Genomic DNA, 22329 nt, shown 5'->3' with positions numbered 1-22329 from the left:
ATAATTAACTTCCCAAAAGGAATTCACTGCTGCACCTTCCCCACTTAAAGTCTCCTTGTCTATTTGTATGTCTTTCCAAGTTAAGTATACTGATAGGTACATTCTAAAGCTTATCCATCTGACTGTATGGATAACCTCATAACCTCATAACCTAGACAATCAGTATTATTCATCCACTTGGTTTTTCCTGGACATCTAGTTGGCCAGACTCTTTAGTGCTTGTGTGTATCATTTTGGAAGCTCTTCACAGTTCTGGAGATTAATATAGTCATGATGTTATTTGCAAATAAGGAACACCTGCAGGACTCTCCATGGAGAATCCAATCCTTCCTCATCCCAGATGCTGTATTGAATGCGCTCCATGACAGTGGGAAAGACATGCTTTTGTTTTGCTTGATATCAATAATGGTGTTTGGACAGGGTTATATCTTACTGGTATATGTTCTAAGGGATCATGTATTGTTGACATACACTGAAAAGAACCCTTGTTTGTAGGTGTCAAAGAGACTTTAAGGGGGACATTTTACTCTTGAGTCAAATGCCTTGTTATGGTCAGTGAATAAACTAGGATTTTATATTCTCCTCATCCCTCAGTTTGTGTGATGATCAAGATGTGATTTGTTATGGAACATCACTTGTCAAGGCCTTGCCTATTCCCTTCTGAATTTTCATCAGTCAGTCTGTGTGTAGATTATTCTCATAAAAATTTTATATAGAAGGGAAAGTACACATGAGTTAATTAGTAGTTCTTAATGTTCTTTCATTTGTTCTTTGGTTGTAATAAGATCTGAGTTCTTTTCTCCTGCCCCCATTGGTTAATTAGTAGTTCTTAATGTTCTCTCAGTTGTTCTTTGGTTGTAATAAGGTTTGAGCTCTTCCCTCCTACCTCTGTTGGCATCTTCCCCTCCTACTGACACTTTGGGAATTAATGTCTTAAAGCCAATAAAATTACCTCCTGCACAGACCTTCTCTATGTATACTTATTTGAATCTCCTTTTCCTGTTTTTTTGTCTTCATCAATGCTTCTGCAGAGACATCTAGAACTGTGTTGTTAGAGTCAAAATATGGTAACTTTTCTCTCATTGATGGTGAAAAGAATTTCTCTTTGCTTAAAATGACAGGAAAGGAAAATGTTGGAGGAGCTGTAGGAAAACAAGCACATAAGAACACTTTTGATGGTGCTATGAATTGTCCAACTATTTTGAAAGGCGGTTTGAAACTAGGCTCAAAAAGTCACTCAGCTGTGCATACCTTTTGACCCAACTCTACCACCACTAAGTACATAGTCCAAGGACGAGAAAGAGACAGAAAAGGAACCCAGATGTACATATGTAAAAATGTTCATAGTGGTCTTTCTTGTTATAGCAAAGAACATTAAGTAAAAGGATGGCCATCAATTGGGGAATTTGTAGAACTAGTTATGGTATATGATTGTAATAGAATATTATTGCCTGTTGAGCTAGATAGATAAAGACTTTAAGAGCTTTCCATGTGTTAGACACCATGATAAGTAAGCAAGATAGTACCTATCCTCAAGGAGCTTATAAACTAAAGGGGCAACAAAACATGAGGACCTAGAAAGTGGGAGGGCCATGGTATGGAGATGGCTAGGAAGTGGTATGAAAGCTTGGTTTAGACCAAGATAAAGGGAAAACTCACTTTTTAAAAAAATGAAGTAAGGAACTTCAGAGAAACCTAGGAAGACTTGTGTGAATAGATGCAAAATAAATAGAACCTGGAGAACAATTTATATAATAATAACATTATAAAGAAAGACATCTTTGAAAGACTCAAAAATGTGATCAGTGATGATTCCAGAGAACCAAAGCTACCAACCTCCCATCAGAGAGATGAGGCCTATCATGTGCCAAGTGAGGCATACATTTTTGGACATGACCATGGATGGGAATTTGTTTTGTTTGACTGTACATATTTGTTATAAGAGTTTGGTTTTCTTTTTTTTTTTTTTTGTCTTTTCGGAAAGTTGGGAAAAGGGGGTAACATTAGGATTGCTTCCCTCTTCCTTTTCCGTACCTCTCCAAAAAAAGCCATTGAAGTATTTTAAAATGGAGAGAGAACAACATAAAGAAGAACCTGAAGCATAGTCAAAGCAGGATAGATTTGAAAGTTTGAATTTATTATATACGTAGGAAGAAAAAATCTACATGTAATCATAGATTTGTCATTTCATAGGTAATCTTCCTTTTCTGTTCTACTTTGTTTATAGAAATGTTCATGTTATTTGATATTTGCTAAATTCAGGATAAAAACATTTATTTAGAAGTATATCTGTAAAGAATAACGAATCTTTGTTTATTTTTGCTATTCTTTCGTTTGTTCTTCAGCCCATATTATCCTTAAGTATCCTTGGGATGACTTATTGAGTTGAGTCTCTAACTAAGCTTTCATTAAGCTTTTTTCCCCCTCTCCTTTTCTCTTATTATGAGGGTGTATTGCAATAGTCTTAACTTGTATCTTCAGTAAAACTTTACAAATCAGTTTGTATTTCAAACATTTAAAAATTCTGTATACATTTTTTTGTTATGGTCACTGTTGATATCCTTTATCCATTTCCCATATTCTAGCATCAGTAATTGGTTCAAATATATCAGATTAAAACTATTTCGGTTCTATACTGTCTTTTTATTTTTCTGGTTTTGCATTAATTTTGATTTCTACTCTACCATAAATTGGCTGTCCAACTGTGTAAATAGCTGATTTAGGAATGGTTCTGTCAGGAACAGTTATTTTTTGTCACTAAAATAGAATCAGTTTCTTGCTTTGTGATCTTATGTTATTTGGTGCTAGCCTGGTCCAGGGACTTCTGATTGTCATCTCAAAGAGATATTCAAGTAAATCATGAGTACATGATTTATATTATGAGATTTCTTTATAGTATTCCTTATTCTTAGTCGTATTCCTTATTCTTAGTCATATTTCCAAGATATTTCTCATCATGAAGCTCTATGCTCCTTTACATTGAAGTCATTGAGTACAAAGTAGGTGATACTAAGTTTTAGCTTAGAGGTTTTTACTCAAGTTCTTGGTAGAATTTCTCTCCTTCTTCATCCTTTGTAACAGATGTTGGTGGATAAGCTGCAGTTATTTTCATGGCTGTGTTTTTGCAGTTCTTGTGAGCGTTGGCCAAACATCTGATAAAATGGGATGTCTTTCTGGGTGCTTAATAAAAGCCTCTTTTATTTACTACTTCCAGGAGAACCTGCAAACCATCTGTATACTTAGGTGAAACTTCTCCTTGTGGCTTTTGCCTTCATTAATAATATGAAAGTCTGTATTAATTTAATTGTGTTCCTTTGAAAAAGTTAGGTGTTTGTGGAGAAACTTTTGGGTGATTAAGAGATCAAGGATCAGGAGAAGATTAATTTGAACTGAATTTTGAAGGGAAGTGGGGATTCTAAGATGTGAACGTGAGGAGCATGCTATACAAAGGCATGGAGACAGAAGATGGAACGTTGTGTGTGAGAAGACCAGTTTGGCCAGTTTGAGTGGGAAGGGGAATAAAGTACAATGAACCTGGAAATGTTGCTTGCTGCCAGATTATGAAGTGTTTAAATACCCCAAAGACTAGTTTCTGTTTGATCCCAGAGGTAACTTTACACTCAAGTTTATTTAACATGGGATCAATGTGGTCAGACCTGTGTTTTAGGCAAATCACTTTGGCAGATGTGCGGAAAGGACTAAGATCATAGAGGGAATGATATTGGTAAATGGAGTCAAGGGGATCCAAATTGTGAAGGCTGACATCATGGGCTCAACGTAGTATTCATTTTACAGACAAGGGAATGGAAAGAGGCAATAGGACAGATGAAGAAACACAGAAACTAGTCAGTTTGGTTGGACTAGGAGGACCTGACAAGTACCATTAAGCAGGTAGATTAGTTTATAGAGAGGTTAGCTAAGGTAAGGGGAGAATCAAGAGAGCTCTGTAGGTATAGGTAGCAAGTTTAAATGTTTGGGAGGTTGGATTATGGGAATCTAGAATAACACTGGAAGATGGATGGGTCAAGGGAGGTGCTGAGCGTGTTTAGGATACAGGGAAGGGTTCTGTGTATTTGGCATGAGGTACCAGAAAGGAGACTAGAACCTGATAAGGAGCCCAGGACTGCCGTGGAAGGCATGTCTTCCTTATTTTGGGCTAGAACTATTCCCAGAGCAAGGTCTACCTCAAGTCAGAAAGGCGAGACAAATAAGAACACCTGCTGGAGTGGGGAATTGCTGTCTACACACATATATGCAGTACCATACTAGTACTTCTGGGATCAATAATTTTATCAGTATGTGTACACCTTCTGCCAGTACACATCTTACTTATTTAATTTTCTAGATGGCCTTACGTGGCAGAAAAAAATGAAAATTTTATATTTAATTAGATGTTGCACCTCTCTGAACTGTTCTCGAATAACAGATCTAGTGTCTACTGCCAGGTCCGTACTTGAAACCTTTCCAACATTGTGGAACTTGACATATCTTGTTCTTTGGTTGTGTAGCCTTTAAAAAATTAATTTTAAGCAAGTTTCATTGTTGCCTTTTTTTAACACTAGCAGTTTCCCCTTAACCACACCCTCATCTTATTCCACCTTCCCTTATAATAAAAAAAATATTTAAAATTTTTACTGTTACATTTTGCTTTTGCATCACCTACATTTCCCAGTGTATCTCTTCTCCTCCTCTCAGATAGCCATCCATTCTAATGAAGAACAAAAACTAAATTCAAAACAAAACAGTTAAAAAAAGAAATCAGTTCATCAGTTAAGTCTGATATCATATGCAATATTTTACACCCTTAGTCTCCATGCCTCTACAAAGCAGGAAAGGAGATGCCTTCTCATGTTTCTTCTATGAAGTCAAGCAAGGTCATTATAATTTCACAGAGCTCTGCTGGTTTTTTTCATTTGTAATTTTGTAGTTCTTATTTAACTTTGTCTCAGTTATACGTCTTTTCATATTCATCATTCCTTTTACATCCATGTACTCAGATTTCTTTAGCATCTTCCCTAGAGATTGGGCATGTGCTGGGTTTCCGTTTCTTTGCTACTATGAAAAGTGCTGCTTTGAATATTTTGATCTATATCACTGGATCACTGCATCTCATTTGGAAAGGACTTCAGAATTCATCTAGTCAGCTCTGTGGTTGAACAGGAATCCCCATAGGAAACTAAGAGAAATATTTAAGCAAAACCAACTTCCATTATGACCTTAGCAGGTAGTGTACACTACGTTTCATGACCATAATGTGCTCACCTCTTGTTACTCATTCTCCAGGACAGAGATTGGTCATTGTAATGAATCAGAGTTGGACTACCTTATAATATTATCATTGTTTACTTGCAAGACTGTCAATTGCAGGGCATCTGTTTAGCAGTGATAGAGTTGTCTCCTTGGTAGTTTCCCACATGAATGAAATCACAATACTCTTTAAAACACACATACACACTCACACACACAACCGTGCACACGTTTACATATGTGTATATAATCTACATGTGTGGATGTCTAAATATGTATCTATGTACGTATATGTGTGTGTATTTACCTCCCCCCAATCTCTATACATTGTCAAACATGAATTACATGTAAAGTCTCTGAAAAACACCATGTAAATTGAAACCAGATATATATGAAGGCTCTCCTGTCTTCTGTCAAAGTTAGCTCCAGGACTGTTCTTGAGTGACATCTAAATCTCCCCAGTTCTCTTTAATTATTAGTGTCCCCAACCCCCAAACAAAATAAAAAAAAATTCATATATAACTTTGTACTGGTTTTTTGTATGCTTATATGTGTATATATTATTGGAAGACAGAAACTAATTTATTTTTATCTTTGTATCTCTAGTACCTAGTGGGCACATAATAAATGCTGCTTTGATGAATTGTTTTAAAGTTCATGGAACGTTAGGGACAGAGATTGGATCAAGTTTTGATAGCCTTGATTTTCATCCACAACTACTGTAATGGAATTAATAGACTTGTTAAATACTGACTCATAAATTAAAGAAGAAACAGCGAAGGAGACATTTAGAGAGATGAAGTAATACTAAGGTCAAATTGAGGCTACTTGTGACTTTGCCTACAGCCAACCCTATTCCACTCCTTCCCAGTGACCTGATTATAGAGGAAAAGTCTTTATCCCAGAGAATGGGAAGAGGAAACTCATGGCTTTCTTTCCACCTCTTACCTGGTAGGTCCCAATGAGTGGGGATGAGGGAGCCCAGCATGTTTTTAGACATTTTTTCTATTAACTAGAGATTGATTTTTGTTGATAAAACATTTATAAAATATAAAATAGGAAACCTTTAGGTCTATAATGACCTTCATGAAAATTACTAGAGTCAAACTTCTGAGGGTCTCAGGTTTTAGGCAATAGCCATTTGGATTTAAGGACAAGGTTATAATAAAGGAGAAAGAGGTGAGGGGCTATTTTGACCCAATTTCGGAGTCTAAGAAGAAAGGGCAGGCTTCTATGAAATGCCATAATGGGGACTTTGGATTGTGGGGCAGTTGGTATCATTCCCATTTTTTAGATAAAAAAATTGAGGCTGAACATGATTGGGATTTGCCCAAGTTCACATAGCTAATTAATGGTTTACTTAGAATTCACTAAGTGCCAAAAGTCACTGAATTGTGTCCAGTACATAAATGAATGATGCATCTCTATGGAATGTTTTGCTGTGCTCTAACTTGGTTAGAATACGATATTGATGAGGCCAGGGTTATCAGTTCACTTCCCAGGGGGATCTGTTTCATCTGGTTCCTTAGTCACCAACTAAGTCACCACCCAAAAGCTCCATTGCTTCCAGAGAGGAGTGTAAGTGGATCAGTGCCAATAAGTATTACAAAAAATGCCCCCAAATGTAGAAACCATTTGTGATTATTTAGTATAAGAAGGAAACAACACATTTTGGTGAAAAGCATTAGCAAAAACAGACACTTTAGGTTGTTTTAAGGGAGACAACCAAGCATATTTTACTGAGTATTTTTCTTTAATAACAAATTATAATTATTTTAATACACATTTAAAAAATTTACAACTTCCATCGTAAATGTGAGATGTTTTGTGTTTATTTAGGCCAATCTGAAAAGCTTGAAATCCATTTTCCAATTTGTTTGTAGTTGATCCTAAATGATCTCACAATTAAGGGAAACATCACAGGCTGGTGGATAGAGTGGTGGACTTGAAGTCAGAAAGATCTTGATTTGAATCCTAACCGAGACACGTATTAGCTGTGTGACTCTGGGCAACCCACTTAAACTCTGGACTTCTGCTTCCTCATCTGTAAAATGAAGGAATTGTGCTAGATTACCCCTAAGGTTCCTTGTAACTCTAAATCTTAGGTCCTGTAACTTAATTAAAAGTGACCTGCTAAGGTTCCTTGTAACTCTAAATCTTAGGTCTTGTAAGTTCATTAAAAGTTGTCCTGAGTAAGTCACTTAACCCTGTTTGCCTTAGTTTCCTCATTTGTAAAATGAGCTGGAGAAGGAAATATCAAACCACTCCGGTATCTTTCCAAGAAAACCTATAATGTGGTCATGAAGAGTCAGGCATGACTCAAACAACTCAAGAAAAATAAAGGTACGCTCTTTCTATACCTGTAGCTGGAGGCAGTTTTGTAAATGACAGATTATTACTATGGTCATCTCAGATGCTGAAACGTTTTGCTTACAGGACAAGTATTGATTTCTTATTACTACATGCCAAAGTTTGTTTTTAAGCTTTTTCTTTACTCATATAAAAGATTCATCTTTCTGGATTCTAACATTGTTGTTTCTGACTTCGCATCAGAATTCCATCAGAGAATTAAGGTGGTTTATGACTGCCCTTTTCTGTGATGGAACATCTTTGCACAGGGTCGCATTCTTCTTAAAACAGGTGAATAGGAGCTGAAAAATAAGGTGGCATTATTGTAGGTAGTTGGATTTAAATGAGAATTTGGGAATGGGGTCTGATTCTCCTTCATGGGGATACCTTTTATAAAATGAAGTATCTCTGGCTTAATGAGTGCTTACTTTTATTTATTAAGTTTTATTAAGTGTTTGCAGTTTGCAAGGCACAGATGTGTGCAAAGATAGCAGAACAATGCTTGCCCTCAGTGAGTTTACCTTTCTTCTCGATGGAAACAACATGTACACAGATCACATCTAAAATGTATACGAAATAAAGTAACGTTTTGGAGGGGCTACTAACATGTGGAATAAGGAAAGGATTTTTGTGAGAGTGGTTCTAAGAGGTAGTGATGAGAAGAGAATACATTCTGTATGTATGAGGGATAGCTTATCCAAAGACATGGAATATCATGTATTGAGATCAGCAAGTGGGCCAGTTTGGCTGGAATGGTCAGTGTATGAGTGGCAGCTTGGTGACACGGTGGATAATGTCCTGGACTCAAGATGGTTTGAGTTCCAATCCTAGTTCAGGCACTGCGTAGTCAATTAACCTCTCTGAGCCTTAGATTCTTATCTATAAAATGGAGGGGGTAGGGGGATTTAATGGCTTCTAAGGTTTCTTCCAACTAGCCTTAGGAAATTAGACCTGTACTGTATTATACCATGAGTTTGTCTAGGTCGAGATTATGGTCTTCTTCAGCATTGTGTCCTCCCCCGCCATCCCTTGAACCCCACAAAGCTTTGCCACCTAATAAATAGATCCTCTGGATATTTATTGGATGAATGAATATTTGCTAGACCCATCCTCAGCTCCTTCTTCCTTTCACTCCTGCCTACTCCAGACAATCCTATAGTAAAGTCATCAGCAAACCAGCATGTTCCAACTTCATGATACAATATTTTAATCAGTGCTAAACTGAAACATACCAGGATTTCTTTTCAGGTTTTTTTCATAATTAAAAAGAATTTGTTTAAAGGGTTCTTCCAAGTCAAATGCAAACCAGAGAGTACTGCATCTAAGGGGCCTAAACCGCATGAGGAATTTAAAAGCCATGATGTTTAATTTTAACTTTGTGTACATATATTTTGTGGTGTTTTGAATCCTAGCACATTGATCATGGCTCTAAAAAGGAGCCTGTGACTTTAAAAAAAAATTCCTAATTTTAAGTTGAGGAAGTAAAGGATGAGCTATGGACATTATGCTGCTTACCTGAAACTTTATAGTCATGTGGTTTTTTTGAGAGGAAAGGGAGGAGGTAGATTTCAGCTTTTGAAAGTCTCACTTGGAAAGCTTTTATGTGGTGGGTGAGTTATCACAGTATTCCTGGGGACTAGTCAAATAAATCTTATGCTTTAGTGAAAAGCTAGAAAATAATCCCCATGCTTCATATTACAAGCACGTTGTTTGCTGCGTAGATTTTCTTTTTAACTTAAAAGCTTAACCAGATGTGGAAAAATGAAGTCAGTAACGTTTAATGGGTGAAAACCTGTCAGTTTGCTCTTCCTTATCTGGTTGTAAGTCGGCCCTTCTTGTCATTGTTCTGCAGATGGTGAAATGCTGCGAATCTCTACAGTTAGTAGGTAGAACATTATTTTTCTGTTATTTTTACACCTTAGAATTTTAAGATAATCTACATGTTGAATGTCTAGTAAAGTATCTGGTCACATGCCCCGTTTCTTGGAGCTACCCTTGAGTTTCATGGCTATTGGTATGTCTGAAGCAAAGATTTCTTTCAGGGACCTAAAATATGCCATCTTAGCTTAAAATGTTAATATACAACCCAAAGTTAACAGGGAAATTATTAGGTACTCAAATGACACTGAGGTTTCACTGATGTAGGCATTCCCTCTGGTGATGTAGGTAGCATCTCCACCACATCTACCTATCCTATGTAGTTCTCATCCATGCCTTTCAAAAGTTTACCATAGGTGATCCAGTGTACCTTCCAGGACCCTGTTTGCCTTCTCCTGATATCATAAGGAATTCCAGTGGGACGCACAGCCTGACCAGAATTTTGTTTTTTAACTTCTACGTTTTCTGCGATGAGATCTCCAACATTGCTTCTCTGTGTAATTCCTTGTTTTTGTGTGTTGCAGCCTTAGGTAATGGGTTTAAATTCTTGCTTATTTCTCCATTACACATGAACAAGGTCGAGATTTTGTTGTTTTTGGCCAGAAGTTGATTTTAAGATTTAGAGCAAAAAGCAAAGCGTGGGTACACTGCAATCTTTAATACAGTCTGAATTAGAGCTCAAAACAGCAGCAAACCAGAATGATTTCTGAGAGTAAAATCTGGTAGCATCTCTGAGTTGGTTTCACCTAAGGATTCATTTGACCAGTACGTTTGCTGTGTAACTGCCTGCGGCTCCAGGTTACTGGCTTGAGGTGCACCTAGTATAGGCAGTAGACATGCAATAGGTAGGTATAAGTTGGAACAGGTGGTTGTCGTGTAACAACTATACAAACACAACAGACATTTGTTAAGTCCCTGTCCAGTCTGGAGTACTGTTAGTCTCAGGTGAAGAGACATAGCTGTTGCCCCAGGAAACTTACAGTCGGTTGGGAGAGAGGGAGACAGAAAAGGAATGAAGATAACTCTAATGCCCACTGTTACACAGTAAGTACAATAGGGAGTTACAACACAAAATGCTATTCAAGGCCTGAGGGGGAAAGGTCATCACTGACCAAAAGGAGTCAGGGGAAGGGTGCAGGGGAGTTAGTTGAGGTCAGGCTGGCATGGATAAGAGCAGGCAACTGGTGTCAGGGGTAGATAAAGTCAGGAGGACAAGGTCTCTGTGAAAGGGATATGCAATCGAGTATGTCAAGCACAGAGAGGACTCCAGCCCATTGGGTCAGAGTGCTTTGTACATAGACAGCTCAGTGTCATGGATAATCCTCTGGGAGTGGAGTTAGCTTTGATAGCTTTTGGAGCCATGTTAAATCTTTATTTTATCACTTGGATTAGCAAGAGTTCTTTGCTCCTTTCTCCTGGATTTTGATGTAATTTCTCTCTTTCGCATATACTGGCTGGGGATTGGGAACATTATTGAAGGTTCTGTAGGTATGGTATACCCATGTTCCCTCAGAAGTTTATACAAACTGATTGGAAAGGGTTGTCCGCTTTGGTTGGTTTATTATCCTCTTGGGAACCATTCTCCTGAGTCCTAGATTGTATGACTCTAATGGATAGTGCTGGCCTTAGAGTCACAGTGACCTGAATTCCATTTTAACCTCAGCCAATTAATAGCTGCGTGATCCTGAGCAAGATTTTTGGAGCACCGAGTCTGTAAAATGGGGTTAACATTCCAGCCCCTTGGTGGTTCACAGCCTTGGAGTCACATTTTATTCTCCACTTTCCCTTACTCCTCCTGTTCATCGAGTTGCCCAGCCTGGTTGGTTTTATCTTGACAACATCTCTGTCTCCTTCCCTGCATTGTCTTCATTCACAGAGCCAAAACTCTAGTTCAGACCCTCATCCCTTTCAAAATGTGTAGTGTTAGACTCAATTAGAAACAGATCCCAGTGGATTGTAAAAAGTTCAAAGACTTATATTTGAGCCTCAGAGCTGTTGCTCTGGGGAGTAGGCACTGTTATTTTCTTCATTTTGCAGATAAAGAACTTGAGGCACCAAGAGATTGATAAAGTGACTTGTTCAGAGTCACACAGCTAGTAAGGATTCAAGGAAGAATTTGAACTCGGATCTGACAGATTCCAGATTACCCAATTCACTGAGCCATCTAGCTTCCTCTGTCTAGGAACAAATATGCAGTCCTTCATAATTTGACTCTATCCTTCATTTCCAGTCTTTGGTACATAATGCTTCATTTCAGAATCTCCAATGGAAATGATTTTTTTTTTTTTTTTGCTGTTTTCTAACACTGTATTCAATCTCCCACCTCTGAGCTTTTACCCAGGTAGTTTCCCATGCCTATGAGACATTACTTTCCTTCTCTAGTCCTCTGAGAATCCCACCTCTCTTTCCAAGTTTAGCTCATTCGCAAGAACTGTTTTTTGGAGGAATCCTTTCCTGATTCCCCAAGCTTCTAATGCCTCTGTCCTCCGAAATTATCTTGTGTTTACTTCGTGTATGTTTTGAATCTGCTTATGTCTGCCTATTGCTTCTCCTGACAGAATGTAAGCTCCGATTATTTTTTCATTTTTGTAAACCTATTCCCTAGTAGGTTATGGTACATAATAGGCATTTAATAAATGTTTATTTATTGATAGAATAAGAGGTTACAGTATGGAAGGTTTCCTTGGCTGGTAGGCTAGGCTAGGGCTAGGGCTAAGGGAGTCTGGTGACATTTTCCTTTTCATGGTAGTAATAGGCAGAGTTGGGTTTTGAGCTCACTTCATTTCTTCAAATGATTCATGGTTTTCTTAGTGTGGCTGCTTCGTCCCCTGGACTTGGGTTCTAACTTCTCTCTCTCTTTGTCTTAGTACCTGGACTTCTGGCTTCGAAGTCATCATCATCATCTGGTAGCTGCTACCTTTCGGCTTTAATGAAGCTTTCAGAACTTAGCTGGGCTGGACCTTGTACCCATTTCCCATTTTAACTGGAGCTTGGTAAATAAGGCCTGCCAGAGATTGACTCCACTAGGAAAGCTTGCACTTCCCTGGAGTCCACACAGTCTGACATTGCAATATGACTTTCATGACGGCATTAAGAACCGTTAAAGGAAAAGACTGACCACTATAACTTGAACTCTTCTAAAACAGTGTACATTGTAAAACCTTGTCCCTTTATAATGCACCTTCTCAATGTTTGGAGAAATAAATGGATGCCAGTATTCTATACATCTAATATTTTAAATACAAGAAAAAAATGAAGAGAGCAATTAATATTTCAGCATTTGCCCTTGGCATGTTTTTATACTTGAATCAATTTTTCTTACTTGTTTCAAGTATTAATATAAATATATTGGGAGTTGGCTTTGATGAGGGTGACATTTTAAAATAGCTTTATTGATCCTCTTTAATTTTTTATAGCATTGAATCCAGTGGCTGGTGCCTAGTAGGTGCTAAGTAGATGCTTGTTGACTCGACATTCGACATCCTCCCATCCCCCGCCTCATGTTGACCCTCTCTTCCAAATAGAATCCTTTCTTGTAACAAATAAACATACTCAAGCAGAACCCAGTTCTGAGGGCCTCATTCTGCACCTGTATTCTTCCACCTCATGGGAGGAGTGGTTTTTCTGGGACGCCTTTGAAGTTGCCCCAGTAGTCATTGCACTGAACAGAGTTCTTAAGTTTTTCATGGATTTTTCCTTCCAATGATCATGGCCATTATCAAAAGTGCACCTAGAATTGGGTTGGCGCAGTTCATCCATACTCTATGAACACCTGTATAGACATACTGTGTTTTATTACACTCTGCTATATAAAGCATTTTGTTCTTAAACAAATTGAAGATTTTTGGTAACTGTGTCAATGGTGCCATTCTCCCAACATCATGTGCTTACATCATGTCTCTGTCACATTTTGGTGATTTTTGCAGCATTTCCAACTTGTTTATTATATCTGTTATGGAGATCTGTGATCAGAGATCTTGGATGTTACTATTAGAATTGTTTTAGGGTGCATGAATTTTGCCCGTATATGATGGTGAATTTAATTAGTAAAAGTTGTATGTGTTCCAATTGCTTCACTAACCTGCTTTTTCCTATCTCTTTGCCTCTCCTTGGGCCTTCCTACACTACTGAAGAATATTATATAAACTTAGATGATAAAGGCAGGATTTAAGAAGATTGACTCCAATTTTGAAAGAAACTCTAAAATAGCATCACATGCTGCAGAGAAATCTTTCGTGAAAGGAAGAGTCAATTGATGTGGCAAACTTCACTGTTGTCTTATTTTAAAACATTGCCACACCTACCCCAGCCTTCTGCAACCACTGCCCTGATCAGTCAGCAGCCATCAATATCACGGCAAGACCCTCCACCAGCAGAAAAGATTATGACAAAATTATGAAGACTCAGATGATGGTTATCATTTTTTAGCAATAAAGTACTTTTAATTAAACTATGTAGATTTGCTTTTAGACATAATACTGTTACACACGTAGTAGATTACATTATGGTGTAAACATAGCTGGGAAACCAAAAAATTCATGTGAATCACTTTATTGAAATATTCACCTTAGTGAGGTGATCTGGAATCAAACCCTCAATATCTCCAAGGTATACCTGTAGACATAGCCTTCTGTTTCTGCTAATTAGTTCACTCAGAAGTGAAGGTTGTTTATTTTCATCTCAACAGCCCAGAATAAAGCGTGGGGACTCTGTCATTAAAATATTGTTTAATACAAAGTAGAATTCAGAAGGCTTTGTTTTTGAGAGATAGCACGGAGATCAAAGACAGTGATACTGTAGTGAATATAAATTGAATTTATTTATGTGGCTTATGCATGTGCTATTAGGATACTTGTTCTTTCTGCCTATCAAGTAGTGTGTGTGTGTGTGTGTGTGTGTGTGTGTGTGTGTGTGTATCAGTATGTATTTGATGGGGTGGAGGATGTGCTGAGGGAGTGGTGCTGTATAGTCATTCATCCTAAATTGGATGAAGAACGGTACAGAAGACTCATTTTAAATTATTTTTTCAAGAATTGAATATATGATAGACATTTTATGTCCAAACACAAACTCAAATTGAACTGATAAATTTAAAAGATACTTTGTTAGCATTTGATGTCTTTAAAAATGAGCCTGTGAGGTTAAAAGAGGAAAAGGAAGGATTGGACAGAGATAATGTCCTTTCTTTCAAGGGTGACTATTTCTTGTATTGGTATGGGTTATTTTGATCTCTGACATCATAGACAAATGATTTTCCGTCCAAAAGTTCTGTATGTATGCGTGATTGATGGGAATGACTTCACTAAATGATTATTTTTTCTCACTTGCTGCAGCTTATCCAATGGACACTGAGGAATGTTGCTTTTGAAATAAGCAGGTCTTGCAAACTTATGGGACTTTGCCTAGAAAAACTACTGGTGGTAATTGAGGGGAATTCCACTGATGCAGGAGTAGAAAAAAAAATCAGTGATTTTAAAATATTCAGGCTTTGATTTAAATTTTTACCTTTTGAGGGTTAACTTTTTATTAGAGAATGAAAAGGAAAGAAAACCAAGACCGGGTGTAAGGACAGCTTTGTTTTAAAGTCCTACATGTTCCAAGATCACTGTGATATGGGATTAAATCATAAGGGTTTTTTGGTAAATTTTCTTCATTTTAAACTTAAATACAAAATGAGTAAAGAAAAAAGGAATATTTCCACATATTCAACAGAACATAAGAGGATTCAATATAAAACAAGAAATTAACATTTCAAGAAAACTTATATAATAAATACTGCATATTGTTTTCAAAGCTACTCAACTTTTCTTTCCTTCTCTTTTCTTTTGTTTTCTGCTATATATCTTTTATTTTTTTTCTCCCTCCTCCTCCCCTGACTTGTAGAAGGCTACAATCACAAATATACATCTATCTATCTATCCACCTGTCTATCCACACACACACATATGCAATCATACAGATATATTTAAGACCATACAATGCCTATTTCCACTCGTCATCTCTTTCTCTGGAGGTGGATAGCATCTTTTAATCATAAGGTATTATAGGAGTTTTTAAAAAAATTCATTTCCTTGCTCTGTCATCTCATTTGAGTTACAGACGCATCTGGCTCTCTAGTATATACTTTTTGGGATGTCCTGCCATCACTAGAAGGTCAGAATCTCTAAACCTAAGCATTTTCTTTGGTTCCAGAACAACTCCCTCTTCCAAACTGTGTGTCTTTGTCATCATTATTCTTTCAGTAACCTAGTCTTAAAAGCTTGGGATCATCTCCGCTGGATTCTCCTTTATCTGTCATATTCAGGCTTTCACCAACTTCTATCATGATAATTTTTTCTTTTCACTTTGAAACTAATTCTGCTTGTGACTTATTATCTGATAGGCCCACTCAGATCATGTCACCACTGCCTTGTTCAGAAGCTGTCAGTGACTCGTGATGCCTTCTGTATCAAAGCTAAATTCCCCCTTTTGATTCTCTATAACCCGACTCCAGTCTACATAATCAAATAGTGAAGAGGTGCTGACTTTGGATTTAGAGTCTGAGTTCAAATCCCTGCCTGTTTTGCTTATAATTATCTACTGTGACTTTAAGAAAGTTAGCTCACATCTCTGGACCTTAGTTTCCCATTCTGTAAAATGATGGGATTGGTTAGATTAATGGTGTCAAACTCTAATAGCAGTGGCTCTCTGCAGACTGCATAGTGATTTAGAAAACTACAAATTAGCATTATCTCATCGTATTTTTATTTGTTTTGTTAACTGTTTCACATGTACATTTTAATCTCATTCTGGCTACACAGGGGAGTTTTGCAGACCACATCATTTGACACCTGGACTAGATGACCTTTAAGATCCTTTATGGCTTCAAATCCTTTCCTTTTCTTTTAAAATACTTTGTTTTGTTAGGCTTTTAGCTAAATCTAAGCCCCTTCTATTGTCTTGAATCAATAGATGTTAGACTAATTAGATTACCTTGAGGATCATTGGTTCTTTCTCTCTCCAGTATTCTATTTGTCATTAATTAGACCTAGGAGGTACAAATGGCAACCAGTTACACAACTGTGGTTCACAGGATATCATTTAGTGTTGGATATATTTTTATATGTACTTATTTTCTCCCCCACTGGAATGTAAATTACTTGCAACTAAGAATAATTCATTCTTTGTGTATCCTCAAAACCAGCAGATAATAAATTCTTGATCAATTGATTCAAGAACAAATCAGATATTATTCCAATGCAGGCAAAGCTGTTAATAAAACTCTTATTAGAATATGGCAAAATGCCTTTCTAAGAGACAGTAAAAATTTTCAAATAGAAACATAAATAAAAATAGAAAATAAAATAATACATAAAGAGAAGAAAGTAAAAATTACCCCCTTTATTTCCGAAGTTATTTTACTCTTAAGCAAAATTTTGACTGTTCTTTTCTAACAAGGTGATTCAAGTGTGTTCTCTTGAGATGTTGTAAAACATTACATTGGATATCAGAAATTTGCCCCAAGCGTTTATTTTGTTCATGGCAGCATTTGGGAGACATCTCAGAAGCAAAATTCATTAAAAGTTAAAAGACAGATTCAGTAGCTGTGGCAGCCAGAAAAAAATGACTTAGTTGAATTCATCTTTTAGAGCAAAGGTGAGGATCAGCTTTTTATGTTAATAGTGTCAGGTGCATGATGCCTAAAGAGGCATAGAAGAATAAAGACAATTGATCTTTATGAATTAAAAACAGTGGCTCATTCCAGTTGCAAGAGGGTGTTCTGCAAGGCTGGTTAAAAGGCTTGTTGAAAGGGATGGAAAGGATAAAGAAACCTGATAGCCCTGTAAAGAATCAATCTCCCCTTTATCACATTTTACATTTTAGTTACAGCTTTTAACCAAGGATCAGTCAAGTATATTCTAAATGATAGGGCTCTGTTTTTCCTGTATGAATTCCAATTTTCACAACAGAGCCATAAATAGGAATTCTGGTTGGATTAAGCAGACTGACCTTTCTACATTTTAATCCTATCTTGATTTTCTTATTCGCTGCATTTTTATTGACATACCTCTTGCTTTTTGTACGTTGCCTAGATTTCCCCTCCACCCATCTCCTCTCCCTCCCAGAGAGCCATCCTGTATTACAAAGACTATTTTTTAAAGGAAAAAAGAGGAACGATAGAAAAAAACTCAGCAAAACCAATCGATAGACTGGAAAACTGAAAATCTATGCTTTGTTCCACATCCATGGACTTTCCACACTTGCGCATATCATTATTTTAGGGAAGCACTTTTCAGGATAAATGAACTGATTGTTTCAGGAATTCGACAGGCAGAACACTGAGCTGATCTCAATTCCATTGGTTTTTCCCTTGTAAGTTGACATGAACAGATCCATCTCAGGCCTTCATTTTTGTTCTTTCTTAGGAATATTGTGAAAATTGCTGAGATAGTGTTGGTAAAGGTATTCTAGGTGCTACTGGGGCAAAAGCCTTTTAGGCTCGCCCTACATAGCATTTATTGTACTTAATGACCTCTTTGGATGTATCCCAAGAGTTGTCAGATAGAAGGTCCCTGAGGTTGTTCAGTTTTTCTATCCTGTGACTGGAGTCATTTATTTTGGCTGTTATTATTTATTAGAAATTCCTTTGAAAAAGGGGCCATGTGATGTAAAAGGTTTACAAAAGGTTTACCGGAGCAGGACTTTTCTTTTTCTTAACTTTTTCCTTTTTATCCAGAGACCATTTTGAAATGGATTCAAATTTGTGGGAGGCAGATTCAGATCTGAATGAATGCTTGAATTTAGTTTATATTCCAAAACATTTTTGGCATGATTTTCATGCCACTGGCAAGAAGGCAGAGTTCTCTGTGGGTAGGGAATGCCGTTCTTGGTGTTGGTGTATTCTTGCCAAATTTGCTTCTTGGGCATGAGGCTGCCACCTTTTAAAAAATTTCCCTTTTGTATGTTTTGTTATTTGGTAATAAGTCTAGGAAATACTTAGAGTTCTAGATCTGTGATCCTATATCATACAGGATATATCACTCAATATCATAAGACATGCGATTTAGGACTGGAAGGGACCTTTAGAAAGATCACTAGTTATAATCTCCTCATTTTACAGGAAATTGAAACCCATGGTGGGTAAATGACTTTTCCAAGGGCACACATCTATTAAGTTGCAGAGCCAGCATTCATACTAAGGTCCAGTGACACCAAGTTTTAGCTTTTCAGGGTCAAGGTTCTCCTCTCTCCCTTTTCCTCCCCTGCCCACCTCCCTGGACCCCTTCCTCTTCCCTTTCCCCTTGACTCTTCTTTCTCCTTTTCCCCTCCCAGTGACCCTTCCTTTTCCCTTCCATCTCCCTTTTCCCTTCTCCTCCCCTCTTCCTCCTTTTCTTTTCCTTCTCTCTCTCCCCTCCTTTTTCTTTCCCTTTTCCTCTTCTCCTTTTCCCTCCCTTCTCTTTCTCTTCCCCTTGACCTTCCCTTCTTTCTCTTTTCTCCTCTCCCTTCCTCTTCTCTCTTCCTTTGTCTTTTCCCTTCTCCCTTCCCTTTCCCCTCTACCTTCATATTCCTCCACTCCTACCCCCTTGGCCTATCCTCTGCCTTCCTTTTCCCCTTCCTCTTCTTCCTCTCCCGTTTCATCTCCTTTCTCTTTCCCCTTTGCCCTCTCCTATAGTCAAGGAAATCAAATTCTCCCAATGGTCATATCCAAAAACGTGTCTTTATTCCTGTCTTTAAGTCTGTTGCCAGGGTTCTTTCTGTGCATCAAGCTGATCTATGGAGTAATTAGTAATTAAATAAAAAAACAGCAACCTTGAATTGATGCAGTGCTAAATCCACTTAGAAATGCTTCCTAGTAAGAGCACTTTAGGAAAACCCTGCTTTCAATGGATCCAGATAACACTGAACCAGCTTCTGCTTCTCCTGGGGATGACACTTTGTGAAAGAAGAGCACAGTTCTTATGAGCTTAGACTAAACTTGTCATTTCTAAGAGTAATGTTTGCTGTAGCTTCTTGGTATAACTGTGCATGTTACTTCTCTAAAGCTATTAATCGAGCAGATTATTTTTCATTGAGAATATTTCAGAAGTAGATGAGTGTAAAGCATTCAATACACAACACCAGCCTTTGGTAGTTATGTTTGTGTTATACATAATGCATTTCTAATGCTGCATTTTTGGATGTAATTAGTAAATGAGAACAAATTGCTAGCATTAGCTTAAGGAGAGGCTCAGTGCCTTGCCCATGGTCACACAGTTACTAAGTTTCTCCCATGCCAGGGACAGTGACCTTCCATAACACCATCCCAAAAGAATCTTCTCATGACCCAGACCATCCCATCCTGTGGATGAGGGTATATTTCTGTGTGTCATGGACCCCATTGGGAGTCTAGTGAAGCCTATGGGCCCCTTCTTAGGAATAATGCTTTTAAATTCAAAAGATAAAATAGATAGGATTAAAAAGGAAACCAATTATATTGAAAGATAGTTATCAAAATACTAAAACAAAACAAGTTAGGATACCCTCAGATTAAGAGCCCCTGCTCTAGTACATGATCTGATACATAATGGTAGAATACAATCTATAGTTGATTTATATTAACGAGATTATTAGATGGCCTAGGGGTGCTGGAGATTTTATTATCCCTATGAAGAAACTTTTTAGTAGTAACAAGTAGCATAAACTTTTCCTTTGACTTGGCTTCTCATGACTGGTCTTTGTTGCAGGTGCAGTACCACAGTAAATGTAATTTGAAGAAGGCAAGAAAGAACCCATGGCTTTAGCTGGCTGCCCGGATTCCTTTTTGCATCATCCATATTACCAGGTATGGGTGCTTGTGTGGTCCTGGTGAAATCAATCAGATGTGAGGTAGGGTGAAAAAAAAAGGTATTAGCCAGCATTAAATTCCAGTTTTTGCACAAGGGAAATTCCTGAGATGGAACTACAAAAAAGTTGAAGAGTAGAAAAGGAAAGCAAGAGGTTGCCATGATCCAGCCCTTTTCTTGGCTTTAACTCCCTGCATGAACAATCTTCTACATTTCCAAATACATTCCCTCTCCTTCCATTCCCAGAGAGGCATCTCTAATAATAAAATACAAACAAACAAACCGGGCGGGTCGTGCAATTCAGGAAAACAAGTCAACACATCCAAAAAGTCTGATGTTACCTGTAGCTTATATACTCATAGACTCCTGTCTTTTCAAAGAAAGAAGGCAGCTATCTTATCATTTTTGTTCTTTGAGGCCAAGCTTGGTCATTCATAATTTCACAGCATTAATTTTTAGTTATTTTTGTTGTTTCCATTTTCATTTTTGCAGTCATTTTATATATTGTTTTTCTGGATCTGCTTATCAGTCCTTTTGTATCAGTTCTTATATAAGTTTTCTTGTGTTTCTTTACAGTCATCGTTTAGTACCAGTCCATTACATTTTGTTCCACAGTCTGCTTAGCCATTCCCCAATCAATGGCCATCTCTTTCATTCTTTACCTTTACAAAACATCATGCTATAAGTGTTTCTCTGTATATAAGGCCTGTCTTTTATCATTTCTTCTTGGGAACCATGGAATATCTGTGTCAAAGCTATGGGCATTTTAGTTACTTAATTTGCACAATTCCAAATTGTTTTTCACAATGGGTGGACCACTTAGCAGCCCACCAACAGTGTATTACTGTGGTTCTCCCTCCCACCTCTCACTTTTTCATTGGAGATTTTAATTGCAGAGACTGAAATAAATAACCTGGTATTCTGAGTCAAGTAGGCACTAGGTAATCATCACGCAGGTATTATAATAGTAGGTGGGAAAAGTTTCTTAGCGTATGATACTGAAATGTTCTCTGGAAAGTTTCAACTTAAGTTGAAGAAAATCCAAAAAGAAAAAGTTCAGTAAGAAGTTGTTTTTTGCCCAGAGGTAGCAAAACTTAATGACTTTGTAACTTTCCAGTTGTAAATGATTTAAACGTTTCAGGGAAATTGACTAAATATACAAAACATCAACCTGGACCAAACCTCATCAGACCAGCCTCTTGCCTCTGATAGTAGCAACAAAGGTGTTTTATGAGAGACCAGAGTTGGACTTCATGGTAACTTTAGTGGCTTAGAGAGGTATTCCCCACCCCCTAATTTCTCTCCTTTTTTCTTAATTTGAACTATTACTTAATTTGAACTTAATTATTGAACTATCATGGGAAGTACTACGAAATCTTCTTAAACTTATTTGCTGATTTCAGTTTTTATCACCTCATTGATCTGTTATAGAAGGTTCTTTTTTAAGCTTCCAGCGATGCCTCTTAATTCTGGTATTCTTAAGTAACTATGCAGTTTAAGGATCATATGAACTTGGATCAAATCTCACCTGGCCCTTCATCTTTCCAAATGGCCTGGTCTTAATGTTTGCACCCATCCTTTTATTTCTCTTTCCCCTCTCTGTAGAATGTAAGGTCCCTGAAGGTAGGCCCTGTTTCACTTTTGTGTTAATATTGTCCTGCTTAGCCCAATGCCTGGCATCTACCAGTCCTTAATAATGACTTGTAGGTTGACTCTTTGATCATATTTATTGCTTTCTCTGAATTATATCCGTCGTGCAGAATGATGATTACATGAAGAGTTTTAAAAAATAGTTTCTTTAAAAGAGATTCACATTCCTCCTTGGAAAATGACAGTAATCTTTTCTAAGAAGGGAAAAAATAGTGGGGCTGCTTTTTCTAACCAGCATATCTTTTGTATCACCACTTCACTGATGATGTATTGAGTGCTTACTGTGTTCAAGTCACTGAGTCAGCCCCCTGTAGGCACAAAATAAGATAGAAGTAGATTCCTTGCTGTCATTGAGTTTATAGTCTAGTATGGGAGATAAGGCTTGTACATAAATAGCTATAAG

General features: G+C 37.4%; 1 protein-coding gene across 3 annotated transcripts in view; it reads left to right on the top strand.

Moving 5' to 3' along the window:
- GRB10 (growth factor receptor bound protein 10) overlaps nt 1–22329 on the top strand; it is a 262309-nt gene that overhangs the window by 60568 nt on the left and 179412 nt on the right. For 2 of the 3 annotated variants that reach the window (XM_072598162.1, XM_072598161.1), the window contains one exon: nt 20178–20275. The exons of the other annotated variant lie outside the window; for it this stretch is intronic. In XM_072598162.1, coding sequence (XP_072454263.1) covers nt 20225–20275 — 51 coding nt within the window. In that variant the 5' untranslated portion in view covers nt 20178–20224. The remainder of the gene's footprint in view (nt 1–20177; nt 20276–22329) is intronic. 3 annotated transcript variants of the gene reach the window in all.

The sequence above is a fragment of the Notamacropus eugenii genome, chromosome 3 (assembly GCF_028372415.1).
Source record: "Notamacropus eugenii isolate mMacEug1 chromosome 3, mMacEug1.pri_v2, whole genome shotgun sequence".
Taxonomy (NCBI): Eukaryota; Metazoa; Chordata; class Mammalia; order Diprotodontia; family Macropodidae; genus Notamacropus; species Notamacropus eugenii.
Note: the sequence above shows the minus strand (reverse complement) of the source record. Positions and strands in the feature narration are given on the sequence as shown.